This window comes from Gorilla gorilla, chromosome 3, assembly GCF_029281585.2.
Source record: "Gorilla gorilla gorilla isolate KB3781 chromosome 3, NHGRI_mGorGor1-v2.1_pri, whole genome shotgun sequence".
NCBI lineage: Eukaryota > Metazoa > Chordata > Mammalia > Primates > Hominidae > Gorilla > Gorilla gorilla.
This window is the reverse complement of record NC_073227.2, coordinates 49,630,271-49,647,893: the sequence shown is the minus strand read 5'-3', so window position 1 is coordinate 49,647,893 and position 17,623 is coordinate 49,630,271. Positions and strand designations below refer to the sequence as shown.

Sequence of the window (17,623 nt, the reverse complement as noted above, 5' to 3'; positions counted from 1 at the left end):
ATTCACAGGTGTCTAGGTATCAAAATACTTAAATGACTTTTATAATGTGCTTTTTTTTTCTTTGAAGGACCTTAAGGACAGTCTTTTGTGAAACTTGGGTCTGTTTTACTTTATTTTTCAATAACTACAACTCTTAGTAGCTAGTACATTTAGTACATTCCAGATACACTAACTTTCATGACAACCCTGCAAAATAGGAATTATGACGCCCACTTTGCAGAAGAGAATATTAAGGTCTCTAGCTCAAGCCATCTGAACTCAGGTAAATTAATTAAAGTATACTCAAGGGGCAGGCCAGGCTGTCTGGCTTTATATTCATGAGGAGGTTTGGCACTTATTTTGTCCAAGTCACTCATAGATGAGTAGCTTTGGGAAGAAGGAGTTGCTTTGGGGGCACAGCTCACTGTTTCATGTGGAAGGAATACAGTGTGGCAATGTGAAACGAGAAATGCCAAGCCCTGCCTCCAACTGGCGATCCTGCACAGCCTCACCTAAAGAAAGGCAGGCTAGCTTTCTTGGTAGGAGGGATTACGGGCCCAAAGCAGGTGAGGGGGAAGAAAAGCTCTTGTCTCAACATTTCTGAGGCTTATATATTTCAAAGTGAACGAGATAATGATTTAAGCTAAGGAAGAGCTGGTGTTTTCTTTCACCCGGTTTTACGTGGCAATGCATAAGCAACCAGCTCAGATTGGTAGCTAGTGTGTTCCAGTGAAGGAAACTCTGCTCTCCAGAAAAGCCTGTTAATCCCCCTGGGAATGTCCTGGGTGACACCGGAAACTTCCCTGTTCACCCCATCTCCAATCAGGGCAGCTATTTGGTCGGTGCACAAGTAATTGCGGTTTTTGCCTTTAAAAATGGCAAAACCGCAATTACTTGTGCACCGCCCTAATACATCCAGAGTCACAAAAGTTCGTGCAAGTTATGTGCCTGACTGGTCCCCGATACCCGAGGATCTGTTCAGCAGCCATGGTGAACCGGCGTCGGGTAAGGAGGGCTGTAGAGGAATCCATGTCTGGCACTTAGCTGCATCTGCTCTTCCTCTAAAGATTTCTAAAATGTCTATTGTTCCTCGGAGGTTTTTTTACGCCCCCACACCCCCTGCCTTGTTTTCCCCTCTGTAATTAATTACTACGTGGTTGAGAAGATCCACAGACCAGCAGAAAGCAAGCACTGAGTGCTGAAACATATGAAAACAATTAGAACAGAAGTACAATCACGTGAAACCTATAATTCAGTTCAAAAAAAAGTTTACTTCTCCAATGGGAAACACCAAGTAAAAGAACTCAAATCTCCATGGCATTTTAATTCAGGGGAAGTGCATCTTGGTTCTTATTTTATCCTCTTAAAAACAGAAATCTTGGCTTCTTTGGCAGACTCTCATATTTGGGGGATAATTAAGTTAGCACAACCATAAAATAAAATAGAAGAAAAAGTAATTTATGTATTTTTTCCCTTCAGTGGAAACTCTAATAAATATTAAACTCCACACATTTATTAAGAAATCCTACTTTCTGTCTCTTGATGCTAAGATACCGCTAATATATTGTTTGACAGGAAGCTTGAAACTTCTAGGTTTTTGACCTCTTGTGAAAATGAAATAACTTGCACCTTTGCTCCCTTTTGTATGCTGCCTTAAAGATAATGCGAGTCTCGCTCTGTTGCCCAGGCTGGAGTGCAGTGACACGATCTCGGCTCACTGCAACCTCCGCCTCCCGGGTTCAAGCAATTCTCTTGCCTCAGCCTCCCAAGTAGCTGGGATTACAGGCATATGCCGCCACGCCTGGCTAATTTTTTTGGTACTTTTAGTGGAGACAGGGTTTCACTATGTTGGCCAGGCTGGTCTTGAACTCCTGACCTCAAGTGATCCGCCCGCCTCGGCCTCCGAAAGTGCTCGAATTACAGGTTTGGGCCACTGCACCCAGCCTAGCAAGGTGTTTAAGAATACTTGGGAAACAAAAAACAGTCTACAAAATAAAGCTTTGTTGTTCATCTATATGCTCTTCCCCTCAGACATGGCTCTATTATCTCAATCATCTCTGCAAACATTTCCCAGCTGAGAAATGGGCCACAACAAGTGGTCCTCTTGTTGGGTGCAAAGATGCGCTGGTCAGAATTCATCTGGATGTCAAAGACAGAACACTGAGGTTAAAATGCCTTGAGAGATATCAGCGTATTTCAATGATTTAAATTCCTATTTTCCAGACACCAAGAGTCCTTTTCTTTTTCATGATACTTCATTCCAGTTAAGCTACTTTCTGCCACATTAAAAGCAGGATCCCAAATGTGGATAAACTTAGAATGACTCTCAACTCTTGTGGCATGCAAAAAAGTAAGTGACAAAGACGTAGACGTGCCAGGCTGGTGGCATGCTATGTGTAAAACCTTTGTGAGAGCGCTGGCTGGCAGCTGAAAAATCTGCCTAACAAATGAATTCTGGGTGTTTGGAGCAGCTGTGTTGTGTTGCTATTGGGAACATTCTCTGAGAATATGCATAATTATCCAGAGCCCAATTTTAAATGCTAAGTCAGAAGACCCGAGGCATCATGACATTAACTGACCTGCAAACTTCTGCATATGAGAGCTAACTTGGATGAAATAGGTTAAAATTAAGCCAAATAACAGGAAACATGAATGGAAGTGAAATAAACAAAGATAATATATATCCATTAGAATTACATTTTTAAACTATGATTTGATGTTTGTACAGTGAATGGGAGTTGTCATAAAAGAGTTCAAAGTTTTTAACAAAATAAACGTCCCAGTTACTGAAGTGGCACAGTACGTGTATGGACTTCCCAGCCTTTACCCCACTTCTCTTCTCTACGTGACCATTATTCCTGCGTGTGCTGAATTAGCTTAATGCCGCTCCCCCTCATCCCCCTTTGCTGTTTTAGATACTCTAAGGATGATGGTATCCTTGGTAAACACTAGCTTAAAGACTTTACATGTGATGTAAATGATGTAAATGAAAGATGTGTGTCAAAGACAGGAAGATTAAAATTTCATATTCTTATCTGTATCACTTATTACCTACTACTATGTCCTTAAAGGCAGAAGCTGGAGAAGTCTGAAAAATGGTACCTAGTGAGGAGATATTATTCCCCTCACTATTATTATTTTTGTCTTCTCAGCATCTAGTCCAGTCTCTGGTACATGGCGTATGGGATGCTCAAGGGATGCAGAAAAAAATGTGTTTGATAAGGTCTCTGTATCAAAACTTTAAAAAATCTGGATTTTTTAAAAAAGATTTTATTACATTACTCTTTATTTCATAAACTGAGAGAGCTATTTGTAACATAAACACAATTTTATGTTAGAATATTCCAGAAGCACATACGTGTTCAGAATAGGCATGATTATCTGTAATATACCACAGACAAGGAGGAAGTATATCCTTAGTTTCTTTTTTTTTTAATACAAAGGTACTCTAGAATTAAATTTATGTAACTCAACACTGGATATTTAATTAAGACCTGGACCACATAAATAACCACATGTGGAGCTGTATAGAGAAATGGAAAATGTGTGGGAGGCAGATGTGGTGCTGTGGTCAGAGCATCCGAATCTGATCACCAGGTCGGTGGTGACCAGCTCTGCAAGTCACTGACTATCAACGATCCTCAGCTCCCACTTCTGGAAGATGGGTATATCAGCCACCTCTCAGACCAGCCTGGCCAACGTGGTAAAACCCCATCTCTACTAAAAATCCAAAAATTAGCCAGGCATTGTGGTACACGCTCGTAATCCGAGCTACTTGGGAGGCTGAGGCAGGAGAATTGCTTGAACCTGGGAAGCAGAGGTTGCAGTGAGCCAAGATTGCACCACTGCACCCCAGCTTGGGTGACAGAGTGAGACTCTATCTCAAAAAAAAAAAAAAAAAAAAAGTAAATGGAACAGCAAGTGGCAAAGGAATTCCAACTGTCAAATTATTATGAATGTCAATTTGTAAAATACATTTTGGCTGCACTATTATTTGTTAGGATCATTGTGGTTATTTTATAAGAAAAATTAACCAGCTTCTCAAAACACTACAGAAGAGTGCAGAACTATAGTTTTCCTTGGCTCTGATTGCTGAAGGTCTCCATCTCACATGTAATATGAAGCTATCAGGACTGGATACTAGTACCTTTGTTACAATTAAAGAGAAGTAATTACTCCATTCTTTGTTTTTGAATCAACATGCTTTAGAAACTAAGGAGTCAAATAAACCCAATTCTGCTTAGTACTCTCTTGGGACAAAGAAAGTAAGTGGATTTTGTAAGCCAGCCACTCTCTAAAGAGAGTGTTCCCCATTTCAAAGCAACAGACTATTTTTCTAGTGATGTGTAAAGTAAGATATGAGCCATTTAGGAGTAGCGTGAAAATTAACAAGCCACAAACAATAGAAAAATACAACGTTATTGCTAGGTAAATCCTGCAGCCCACACATGACTGACCACAAATACATGACAAAGACAAGGTCTGCACCCAGCAGTGAGGAGCTCACTCTTCACCTTCACTTAAAATACCCAGGAGGTACTCAGCAGAGACATGCCTTAAGGCAAAGACTATCATCTATGTGCTCAGAGCAGGGAACAGTGATGCAATAGGAAAAGCGGGAAGTGGAAAAATCAGATGAAAACTCCAACTCTCTAGACAGATTCCAAATCCCCAGGCATGCAGAAAGCCAGCCGGGCCAGCCCTCAGCCCAGAGCTGACCTGGCAAAGCGCTGTGCTGCTGGCATGACCTTGATTCCAGCTTGCTCTAGCCTTTTGCGCTTTTGGATCTCAGCTGCATCTTTTTCTTCAGACTTGGGAGCTGGTGCCACCACAGCCCCATCTGAAGAAGGGTGCTCCTTACCACTGCCGTCAGGTAATTCACACCCACCATCGGAAGGCTTCCAACCAGGATTCATTTGGCCAACTGGGTTGTCTTCACCAGCAGACCCCACTTCACTCCCCTCTTCCTCTATCGTTTCAGGAAAGCTAGTGAGTTGGACAATATGGTTTACCAAACTAACAGACTGGGCTGGGGAGCAGACCCCATGTCATCTCCCCGCTATTCTGATATTACTTTTCACTTTAGAAAAGGAAGTCATAGCACACAATATAATCCTGATAATGTGAAGAAAATTCAACGCAGCCATTTAATTCATACAATGCATCATACCCGCAACATTGAGAGTTATCCCAGACTCGATAATGAAAGGCAAAAACCTTTTCTGCTGGAAAGGTAAATTTCATTAGTTTGTTCAGCAAATTAAAAATTGTAATAACATCTTTATTCAATGGAAAATAATAGTACAGATGGACTATTAGACAAGTTTATTTTATTGTAAGATTCTTGAAGGAAGGCAGGGACTCCGCCTTATTTGTTATTGGGTCCCCAATGCCTAGCATATACTAGATGCTCAATAAGTACTTGCTGAATAAATGAATAAATAAATACAAAAGCATAATCAGAGATTAAAACACTGTTTCTCTAAAGAGATGAGAGATCCATTTATTATGACTATTTCTATATGTGATTGTGAACCACATTCCGTGCATCACATATTTGAGCTTATATCAAGTTAATTTAAGCCTAGAGTTTTAAAACATCTTTTTTGCATAAAGATAGGAATCTTTCTATGCCTAATCTGACAGGATTGGGAGTCAAGCAGTCTCCGCAGAAGGACAAGGATGACAGATTTGCTCTCAATGTCCTATCAACAGAATTGGTTTCAGAAATCTGCTTATTTAGACAAGTAGTTGCTGAATACCTACTGTGTGCCAGGCACTGTTCTAGGCGCACTCATGAAGCTTCTATTTTCTCCTGACAAGCTCTCTCCAAAGATCTGTCCCACCCACCTCCATCTGTAATCTTCCATCAAAGTTCTGAATTGGTCATTTAACCTCATTCCTGTCCAGGAGCTGCAGTTCCCAAACCACTCATGCCCAAGCCAGGAAGAGGGCAGCGGTGCTCAGGCCTTACCTGAAGGGCCTCTCCCCACCCAGCGGGGAGGTGGCGGTACTCCAGCTCTTGCGGTATTCCTCGCGCTCTGCTTTCTTCTTTCTCAGAGGCGCGGGGACGTAGGCCGTCTGATTGCTTTTGTTCGGGAGGTACTGGTTAAAAGGCACTGCTGATTTCGGCTCACCATGGGAAGTCCGCCGTGCAGACATGTCATCCTTCTTCACATCCGGCAGCTTCCGATGAGGCAAGTCGGATTCAGAGTCGCTTCCTCTCCCTAGGGAAGAAAGGATGGGTACTGAGAAAGTGTGTTAGGCTAGCAGAAAGTTCCCAATGTTAAGCATGCATTAGGGATGTGGTTCAATCTGTGGGTTCTGAGGATTCCATCTTAAATCATTCACTTAACAAATCTAAAGGATCCATGTAGATTACTCCACTCTGGGAAAAGAAGGAAAAAAATCAGGAAAAAAACCCGACAAGGGCAAAACTAAAAAATACAGACATAAGCCTAACTGTATCTGAGAATTACAATTAGCAACACATCTGCAATAGGATTTTATGCCTCCTGAGATTCTGCTACTCTCAGAAGAAAACAGAAATTATCCAATGAAGTTTTCACTGAGCCCCTGCTGCATGTCTTACATTATGCTAGATACTCCAGCAAATAAAAATTATGAAGCATTTTGTCTTTGAGGCATCTTTAACCAACCCATAACATACCTAGAGAATTTAAGTTATAATCAAGAAGCACAGATGTAGAAGAACAACAGAAACTCAGAAAAGTGATCAATTCGGATTATACCAAGGGTTTGTCTTCCAGGAAGTGGTTCAAGTTGTTCCTGTGCATGGGAGCTCTTCCTGGTTCCCACGGCTGGAGGCAATCTGTTCTTCCTGTGAACGCTATGCCCCCATGATCTTGTCTTTTCTTCTGGCACATTATACTTTCTACCTTGTACTTTGAGAATAAGGGCTTTATAGTTTTTATAGTTATTATGTCATTGCCTTTGTACACAGTGGGCATCCTCAGATTGATGAATAGAAGAGTTGGTTTGGCTTAGAGTGTTTTAGACAACACAAAGGAATTCAACGTTCCCAACATCAGCCATTTGTTGGACAAAAGCCCCAATAATTATATTGTATTCTTGTTTCCTGAGTCTCATCTTATTAGATTTCTAGGATCTATTAGTATGAAGCCATCATTCCAACAAACACTGCCATATAAGTAGCCGCCACTTCAATGCTGGTTGAAAACAATCAATGAGAGCATTACAAGATTATTCAACTATGGTGGTAACAAATAAAATATATACCTATTTACCCTTAAGAAAAGAGCCTTAAACTAAGAGCCAGGAGATGTGGCATCCTGGCAGAGAAGGTTGGTGTTAAGTCAGAGCCACTTCCTTTTGAGTTCTGCTGCTCATTAGCCATGAGACTTTACATATGTTACATCAGCACTTTAAGCCTCAGTTTCCCAATTTACAAAATGAGGATAATAATATCCCTACTTCATAGCTGTTGGAAGAACCAGATACATATAAAACTATTGGCACAGTGCTTGGGGAAGACTAAGTGCTTAATAAATGCTGGCTACTCTTTATGTCATAATAGTTCTGGATCTGTCAGAAATGAGCTGGGGCTCCTAGGGTTGTCTCTAACACACTTGACTGTCCTTTTCTGTAAAATAGGAATAAAATGATTTGCCCTGGAGGTTAAATGATATAATGGCTTTTAAAAGACTAAACGTTAAAGGCATTGACCATAAACAAGTTGTTCATTGTTGCAGATGAAATATTCAGTTTATGAATTATTCATGCCACATGCTTTCATTCCTCCTTCTGAAGTTTTGACCATTTCATTACTTATTAGTACAGTATTTGACTCACAGTTTAGCTCCTTTCCACCCGGTCCTTAAACAAGTATATCTGTCTCAGTATCATAATGAAATGTTTAGAGCCCCCTGTGAATTGCTTTATAAACAAACACTACCCTACCTTGCTAAACTCTTAAATTTGTTTCCCCATTTGATACTATCTCATTTTATAAAGGTGGGTACAGAGGCTCTAAGACACTGTAGGAACCCCTGCTGCAGGGCTGGTTAGTGACAGTTCTGAAACTCCACTTTCTGTTCTCTTGACTCCCAAAGTTCTTTCCTCTGTGACACACCTGTCTTGGGAAAATGTCTCCTGATAAAAGTGTTCTGACTACGAGAAGTGCTGCACTTTGTTGGACAAATAAAGCAAATGATTCTTCAATCAACTATGAAAGCTTAGTGATGGATTAGAGTTGTCTCAGGTCCCTCAATTCTAAAATCCTATAATCTATGAATCCTATTTGTGTATAGTATCTCTACACACACATATACAGATATAGATATATATTTATATTATCTATAATATACTGAGTGAAAGTCTCCAAATATGTTGTCTAACAACATAAGCAAATCACTTTTTCCCCCAATTATTCTTTGGTGAATGTCTTAGACACTTCAAGAAATATTAGCCTTGCAAATGCTCCAGGACAGAGTAGCTCAGTTGAAAGAAGTATACGTTTATGGATTTAGAGACCAGGGTCTAAAATTTCAGCTCTACCATCTACTAGCTGTGTGACCCTGGGATACTTAAATCTTCTATACTTCAAGGTCCTCATGGGATACATGGAGGTGATAATACAGGTATCACATGTTGTCGCAAGAATTAAATGAGATGACATAAAGCACCTAGGAGGTGGCCGGCCCAGTATACCCTTGGGAAATGTCAGAGTCTTCTTTTGAGGCTGACACCTCAAAAGTTTTGACTTCACTTCTCCCTGTGAACATGGAAATCTACTAAGGTGGCTTCTCCATTTATGTCCAGAGTTAGGAGAATGTAATCTAGCATGTGATGATGATGTTCTTTATTTTATTATTATTATTATTTTTTGAGATGGAGTTTCACTCTTGTTGTCCAGTCTGGAGTACAATGGTGTGATCTCAGCTCACTGCAACCTCCACCTCCCAGGTTCAAGTGATTCTCCTGCCTCAGCCTCCTGAGTAGCTGGAATTACAGGCGCCCGCCACCATGCCCAGCTAATTTTTTGTATTTTTAGTAGAGATGGGGTTTCACCAGGTTGGCCAGGCTGGTCTTGAACTCCTGACCTCAGGTGATCCACTCACCTTGGCCTCCTGAAGTGCTGGGATTACTTTTTTTTAATGTATCTTTGCCATACACACCCCCAACCCTTCGCTTTTTAATCTTCCTCTAGCACTTTGATTTCTCTCATTACTTGTTTCCCTCCCTCAGCACATCTTTGATATAAAACATTAGACTGTTCATTTAACCTAATGCATATTTAAAAAATATGTTCTTAATTTTGAAAACATCTGGGTAGAGGGTTTTGTTATTTCCTCTTCAATGAAGCCCATTAAGTGGACTCATAAGAGATGCTATTAATGCTGGGGGAGAAATTGGACACCTGTCTAGCAAGACAGATTGGTTGAATCAACCCTGGGATCTACAGCACCCTACCAGGTAGCTCTGTGTCCAACCCACAGAATCATGATGCTTCTCATGAGTATGGCCCTTGATTATCTTTATTGAATGGATTAGTGGGAGTGGATAATAATAAAATGAAAGATGTCTATATTGGCCCAACATAGAGTTGAATAATTTCATGGTAAGATATTCCCCAATTGATTGTGAGTCCTAGGAAATAAATTCTCAAGACTTACAACAAGTTTTTTCAAATTTGGAAGTGTTTATTAGGACTAGCAATCTTCTTAATCAGCACCATTTAAAAACATACTATAAACGCTTATGAAACCCAACATCTATTTGGCTAAAATTATACTACATTTTAAATGGCAGATTAATAAATGTGTTGTTTTTCTTTAAGAATCTCATTAGGTCTTGATTAGTTTACAAGAACATAAGCCTTAAGGTATCGGGTTGATTGGTAAAATCTGTGTATAAGAAGCTCTTTCATGGATGGTGTTTGTGAAGCTCTAATTTCATGTTTTTTTGGACGGAGAAAACATTCATAAAAACACTCTAGCTTATCAATTTTAATTGCTGCAAACTAAATTGTACTTCATACACATTAGTATAATATTAGTAATCACCACCTCCAATCCCTTCAAGATGTGATTCGTTTAAACTCTGAACCCCCCCCCCAAAGCTGGTAATGATAAATAATGATAATCTACATTACCAGTTAAGAAAAAAACAGGATGAAGAAAATGCAATAACTTAAAACAACTAATCAAAATAATATGTATGAAATCGTTTGGTTAAGACATGTTTTGGAAAAGTAAATCTACTCTTTGGTTATGTTAAAGCTCAGTTAGATAGTGAACTTGGTATTTAACTTCTAATAGTGTGGGGGGCACTTAAAATGACATATAACATTTTAGAAACGCTTTGCAAGAGGCTCACAATGCACCCTGGAATTCTTTAGGAGTCACATACTATGTGGCCCCAAGGTTAAACTATTTGCTGGAAAGTTTAAGTCCTAAACAAAAGCATTAGTTGCAGCCATTCCAGAATAAAACATCTATTAGGCAAAGAGAAAGAAGTGTGGGTAAATTAAGCTTAAGAGCATAGATTCTGCATTCACACTTCTTAAAGCTAACATTGTTATGCTACTTTCTGACAGTGATTTTTTTGTAACTTGTAAATGTTGAGATGATTACTTAACTTCTCAAAGGCTCATTGGTGAAAGTAAGGATAAGCAGTGTCTCACAGCTCTGTGGGAGTGTTGAATGAGATACTGAGTGAGTATCTCTAAAATCTCAGCTGAGGACTAAATGAGATACTGTGTACCAAGGAATTAACTTAGATCCTGGACACATTAAATAGTCAAGTATTTTCGTAACAGAAGTTTATAGCTGGAAGGGATCTTTTAGCTACAAAAGATAATTCTGATCTCAGAGTAGGCTTAAGATATATTAGCTAGATATAGCAGCATCAACCAAGTAATACATTGAAAAAAGAAACAATTTAAAAATTCCCCACCAGCCCTCATGTTTTTCTGCAAGTTTATATATGTAGAACATGTAGAACCAAACCATCTTTCCTTCTAAAAGTACAAAGGTACAAGATAAGTAAGACAAACGGCTTCTGAAAAATAGGCATTACGTGTATATCAAGTTACATGATTACACATTTTTGTAACGAAAAATGATCATTTCTTCCAAGTGATATAAAACCCATAGGGTTTAAATCAATCCCAGCTTCAGAACAAGCAGGCAGCCTGGGTTGTGCACTATACATTAACGGCCACCTGCATCGTGCTAGCTATACCAGTCAGGTATCATAAGCATCAAACAGATTGCCAAAAAACATGCCAATTAAAGTTGCACAATCCCAGGCTTCAGAACTTTCTAAGTGTGTGCAGTTCATTTCCAGTTTACTGGAAGTTGATCCATTTTCTCTTATATAGTGTGGTACTCACTCAAACATTTAGCTTCCTCATGCCCAGAGTATATAAACCTCCAGCACACTTTATGAGCTAATGGTCTGCACAGTGTCTTGATTCACTGAGTCCAAGGGAGGAATGATGTAACACATTTTCCAATAGAAGATATGCTCACTGAGGCAGTGCTCAAATAAACTCCTGGCAAAGCCAACCAAATTCTAAGGACCATGAAAAACAACATTCAAAGACTTCTTTTTTCTGCCAGTTTATAGAATTACTAAGTTCCAGCAAGGTGGATATGGAGCCTGCTTTCCCAGTGCCCATCCCTCTGCCAGGCGCAGTGCAGCCCCTGCAAATGTTTAATTCCAAGATGGATAGTTTATTAAGACTCCAACCTACCATCGCTGCTTCCCCTGAGGACTACATCTGGTGAAGGCGTCTGCCGAGAGCGAGAGCCAAAGGAATCCAGGCTGTCGAAGGAATCATCTCTGCCGTGGCGAGGAGGAGAGAGCGAGTCGCTGCGCTCGGAATCCCAGCAGTCGATGTAGCCACTGTCTCGGATACTGCGTTTAGGACTTTCAATGTCATCAGTCTCCTGTCAAAAAAGAAAACGAAAGGGTTACAGACATAATTCTAGCCTACACTATCAGGAAGATGGGTCTCCAGTGGTCTCCAAAAAACCCCTGCATATCACATCAGAATGGAAAGGTTGTGGAAACCAGTTACAGGATCAATCATCTTTGAAAAGTCACTGCTCTGTTCCTGGAGCCTCCTTTGCTGCAACTTTCCCAATCAGAAAATCATGCACAACGTTTTTTTAAAAAAATCCCCAAATAACTCATATTCCCTAGGTTTAAAAAAAAAAAAAAGAGTAGAGAAAGAATTAGAAGAAAGGATCACAAAGTTTGGATTCACAACAGTACAATGATAGTTCAAAACAAAAACGAAAAACCAAAACCTTAACCTTGACTTGTCTTTCGGAATCCATAACTGCATGTCTGTCCTGGGAATGAGCCCCTGGTTTAGCTGTGCAACTTTTGCTCCTGTTTATACTATCTGGCAAATACAGGCAACATTTGTCTTTGCTGCAGAATCAGTTCTGTAAAATCCTGGAGCAGCATGCGTTCATCTCTTGCTACCTTGAAGGGAAATTCCTGCTCTGAAAGGGAGCTGTCTTTCTGAGGCAAAAGTTAAAAAAAAAAAAAGAAAGGCAATGAAAAATATGCAAAACGCTTTTCCTGATGCCTCAGAAGAATCCAGGCATGCTCTCGCTCTCAGCCAGCTCTTGGCGCTGGGGGAGCTGAAAGCACTTGTGGCTGACCCACATGTTCAGAGCAGGGAGAACAATGGCTGTCTTTGACAGCCTGTGATTATAAATTCTTTCCAGCACAAGCAGCACATACTAAAACACTGAAACTCCAGCAGAAGAAAGGTCAGTCAAAGCCATCCTCACCCTCGTATTATAATAAAAGCCTTGTTCCCGCCAGTGTCTTAGCATTAATTACAATAGTCCAGGCTGACTAAAACAAAAATAACTCTGGTCACTCAAAGATAAACCTCAATTTAATATCATCCAGACTGTCGCTTAAAATTAGGACTGTGGATAACACTGGCAGAGAGGCATGTTCTCATCCGCAAAGACTGGAATGCCACACTGCAGATTCCCTGGGATGCTCGCGAAAGTCCCCTCTGCATTCCCAATAGAAAGGAAAAATAAATATTCTTCATGTTAGCAGTTTTGGAAACTGGTCTAAACTGTCTAGGATGCCCACGGGAGCCAATGCCTTTGCAGGAAGTGCCTTTGCTGGCTACTTCTATCAATTATATCCTGAGCCTCTGACATACTCCGCAGCAGGAGGCCCTTTGGCAGGGACAGAGTGGCTGTAATTTACAAGACACACACAGCTTTGCATCAAGAGAAGGGAGTGGGCAAGAGGACAAGGGCAGGACTGAGAGGAGCACCCTGCAGCCTCCAGACAGAGGACTGATTAATGCCCTGAAGAATAGGTTGTCAAATGGCCTGGGTGAGTAGAGCCGGCATGACCTTCCAGAGGAAGGCAGAAATTCCAGTTATGGAAATTAAGGTAGCTTACTCTTAGGTCAAAAGTTAACCAGGACTTGAACAAAAGCCAGGCCTGACTAGCTGAAAAAGGAAGAACTCATGACTCACTGAAAATTATAGACCCAAACTGGATATGGTTTCATATTTAATTTCTTTGGAAATGCAAGTAATTATCTTGGATTATTTACCTACTGAGAATAGGCCAAATGGCTAAAAAACAAAGGTCACTTTTATTGAACACTTATTATGTGTCTGCAGCTATACTTGATGCTTTTTGCATGTTATGTTATTTAATCCTCACAACCACTCATCCTAAAACATGGTTAGCATTATCCCTATTTTACAGAAGAGAAAAATAAGAATCAGAGAGGTTAAGTAACTTGACTGAGGTCACACAGTTAGTGGCAAAGCTGTGATTCTAACACAGGACTCTGTCTCCAAATCCCAAACGGTATAGCTGAAAATATTTGATCATCTTTGGTACAGTTACAGTTCCACCATCAGCATCTTCTCTACTACTAGACACTTACTGCCTCCTTATTCTGTAGATGATGCTAACCTGGATTATGATCCTCAGCTAAATGCTATTATGACTAGATCACAAAACTATAAATATAGTTATGTGTTGCTGAATGACAGGGATGTGTCATTAGGTGATTTCATTGTTGTGCAAACATCACAGTGTGTACTCACACAAACCTAGATGGCCAATCCTACTACACACCTAGACTATATGTACAGCTCATTGTTCCTATGCTGCAAAGCTGTACAGCATGTGACTGTACTGAATACTGTAGGTAACTGCAACACAATGGTATTTCTGCATCTACACATACCTAAACATAGAAAACATACTGTAAAATGTGCTACAGATTGAGTCTCCATTATCCAAATGCTTGGGACCAAAAGCTTTCAGGATTTGACTTTTTTGGATTTGGAAATATCTGCATTACACTTACCAGTTCAGCATCATCCCAAATCCGAAAATCCAAAATCCAAAATGTTCCAGTGAGCACTTCCTTTCAGATTCACGTCTTTGCTCAAAAGTTTTGGATTTTGGAGCATTTCGGATTTCAGATTTTCAGATTAGGGATATTCAACTTGAATTTTAATTTTCTAGGACCATTGTGTATATGCTGTCCACTGTTGACTGAAATGTTATATGAAGCATGATTAGTGCAAGAGAGAAGGAGTTTAGGGTAATGGTTAAGAGAATGGTCTCCGAATACCAACTGGCTGGGTTTAACTATTGGCTCCACCCCTTGCCAGCTGTGACCTCAGGCAAGTTATTTCATTTCTCCAGACCTCAGTTTTCTCATCTGTAAAATGGGACTAATAATAACGCCTGTCTCACAGAGTTGCTGGGAGGGTTAAATGTGTTCATATATGGAAAGTATTCAGAAAAATGCCTATTATAGAACAAAAGTACTCTAAAAGTGTCAGCTATAGTTATAATTACTACAATTTATTCTCTCAAATGGGTAAATTTCAATATATACAAATCATAAAACATTTATAAATGTAGCTAAGGACACAACTTTCTACACATCCTGACACTCCTCTATCTCTCTCTTCATTTATATCCCATGTCTAGATGTCTTGAGCCTAATTTAGGGAGGTGGACCGCTGGTCACATCTGGAAATGACACAGCTACAAGCTCCTTGGTGCAGCCATTACACAACTGGACTTTCAAGAAAATAATATCAGAAAGGCTCCCCACAGGCCCAAATGTCTTCCCCACCCTCACCCTACAAACCACAGGAGAAGAAAGGAGAAAGTCAACATGCCTCTTGGAGCGTTAGTTGCTTTCTCACAGATAGTTATGGGAAGGAAAAACAGAGAGGCCGTTATATTCACGGCTATGTAGAAAGCCAAGAATCAAACCTTGGACCAAGTGCAAGAGCTGGGAGCTGAATGGCATGGCCAGTTTGAACAGTGAAAACCAGGCCACCCAGGGCTGTGCTTGGCCAAGCTCGTCCTGAGGAAGCTCAGGGTGAAGTGACAGGCTGGCTCTTCAGCCAGAAATAAAAATTAGGATATCAGCTGGATGGACAATTCTATTGGTTCCCATCAAGTCACCATATCTCATTTTCTGGTCACTTAAAGTGAAGCTTCTGATGGCGAGTAGAAGATATAAACCAACAGAGACTAGCACATCTACATTCTCCTTTCTTGGGCTCTAATTAACATTGTCTCTGCTTTTCATCTAGAATCTCAGTCCCTTGTGCTAACTGCTACTGAGTTATTCTAGTTAAAGTATGTTAATGAAGGGGTGAGAACTACTAGCTTCATGAAATTTTGGGATTATTTTACTCATCTTCCTCCTATCCCCCTTTCTCAGACATAACAAGAACCAGCTAGGACTGGTGGATGACTTAACAGTTTCTGAGAAACTCCAGATGCTTCTCTTTTACCGCTCAACATTTTCTGCTCCCTTTGTGATTTGTAAGGTGGCTCACCCTGATCTAGAGGGCTTTAGGGTTCTACTTTTCCGGCCTGCTCAGCCACTCTCCACCCACCACCCTCTGGTTGTGGAAGTTGTTCATTCCACAAATATCTACTGAGCATCTTCTGTGTGACAGGCACTGTTCTAGTTCACAACATTCCAGAAAAATCAACAAATACCCTGTCTTCATGGGTCTTAAATTCCAGTAGAGAAGACAAAAAATACACAGAAAAACACAAATGAATACAAAGTTGGATGATAAGTATCATGAAAAAAAAAAAACATAAGGTGGGTTGAGGGACTAGAAATTGAGATGGTTGCTCTTTTAGGCAGAGATCTTGCATCTGCTTGCCCACCATGCTCCCTCCCCTTTTCCCTTTCTTCCTGTAATACCCCTCACCCCCTGAAACAGGAGTAGCCTGGGCCAGTCATGGTATCACTTGCCCCTGATCACAGTGACTGCTTCAGGAATAAGGTCCACATGGGGCCAGGGTACATTACTAGGAATCTTTTACACCTGGGGCCAGGTGAAAGCATTCCCTTGCTTTTCTGGGCAAGGAGCTTGAAGCAAGTAATCCTGGGGATGATACTGGCCACGCTCCCTGTTATAAGGGAATGTTTGCCTATAGGAAGAAAGAATGAGTTTAAGGAGAGATAAGAGATGAGAGAAAGATCCTGAAATCTCCAGGGCCACCCTCGTCCCCATGGGTGTCCCTTCAATCTTAATATTTTTGTAGTAAATCCTCTTTGTTCAGCTGAAGTGCCACTTCCTTTGGAAGGACTTTTCTGACATATCCAGTCTCAGTGAAAGGCCACTGTCACTGTGATTTTAGAGATCCTTTAAAAAAAAATACAGCAGTAGCAGCAATCTATGAATATCTACTACATGCCAGACTTTATGCCAAGGGCTCTACCTGGGTCACCTTTACTACAGAACTTAACAAGTTGCACCCTAGTGAATCATTTTTATGCACATTTCACCCACTAGAAAAATGAATATAAAAATTTGTGGATAATCTCCTTTGTGAAAGAAAAAAACTAATTTCGAATTTATTTCAGCCTGCATATGTGCAGAAGAGATTACAGTTGTCCCTCAATATCTGCTCTCCTAACAAAAATGCCTACAGTTTTTAGCTGAAATAAAGCCTACTTTCCCCAAGTCTTTGCTTGCAGCTAGGTATGGGTGCATGACCAAGTTCAAGTATGTAAGATGTAGCTATGTGTGTAGTGTGTAATTTCCCAGAGGTGTGTTTAAAGGGAGAGCATGGAATCTTCTCCCCGCCATTCCTCCCTTTTCTTGGCTGAATGTGGATATGACGGCTAAAGCCTGAACAGCCATCTTGGATCATCAGGTGAACAGCCATGGGTTGAGGTTGTTGGTACAAAAAGACAAAGAAGCTTGGGCCTTCTGTTGGTGAAAAGACATGGAACCCCACATCAGCCCTGGACTGCTCATGTCCACGTCTCATTTATGTGAATTAGAAATAAAATTGTTGTCTTATTTTATCTGTTATTTTGAGGCTTTTGTGTTTCCCAGCTGAACCTGATCCTAACTGACAAAATGAGATTATATATATTACATATAAAACTAGTATTTCCAGGTGCTCGGATAGTCCAGTGAAGTTCAAGTCATTTTCTCTCTAGATGGAGATATGGCAGTATCATGGCTGGCCATTTTTGCTAAGAGTCATGTATCCAGGGATACTACTTACTCCACCATGTCCTGTGATGTTATCTACATTCAACAAAAAGGGTAACAGCTGTTAACAAGAGGTCATTTTATAGCAGTTGAAG

At 40.4% G+C, this 17,623-nt stretch overlaps 1 protein-coding gene across 14 annotated transcripts in view; it reads right to left on the bottom strand.

Annotated features, from left to right (window-relative positions):
* Window positions 1-17,623, bottom strand: part of LIMCH1 (LIM and calponin homology domains 1) — a 339,607-nt gene that overhangs the window by 74,705 nt on the left and 247,279 nt on the right. For 7 of the 14 annotated variants that reach the window (XM_055385614.2, XM_055385618.2, XM_055385613.2 and 4 more), the window contains exons 7-8: window positions 11,720-11,915; window positions 5,954-6,206 (exon numbers count right to left, since the gene is read on the bottom strand). In XM_055385614.2, coding sequence (XP_055241589.1) covers window positions 5,954-6,206; window positions 11,720-11,915 — 449 coding nt within the window. Of the gene's footprint in view, window positions 1-4,698; window positions 4,966-5,953; window positions 6,207-11,719; window positions 11,916-12,284; window positions 12,618-17,623 lie in introns of those variants that run through there. The other 7 variants (XM_055385624.2, XM_055385621.2, XM_055385622.2 and 4 more) reach the window with 2 other exon arrangements.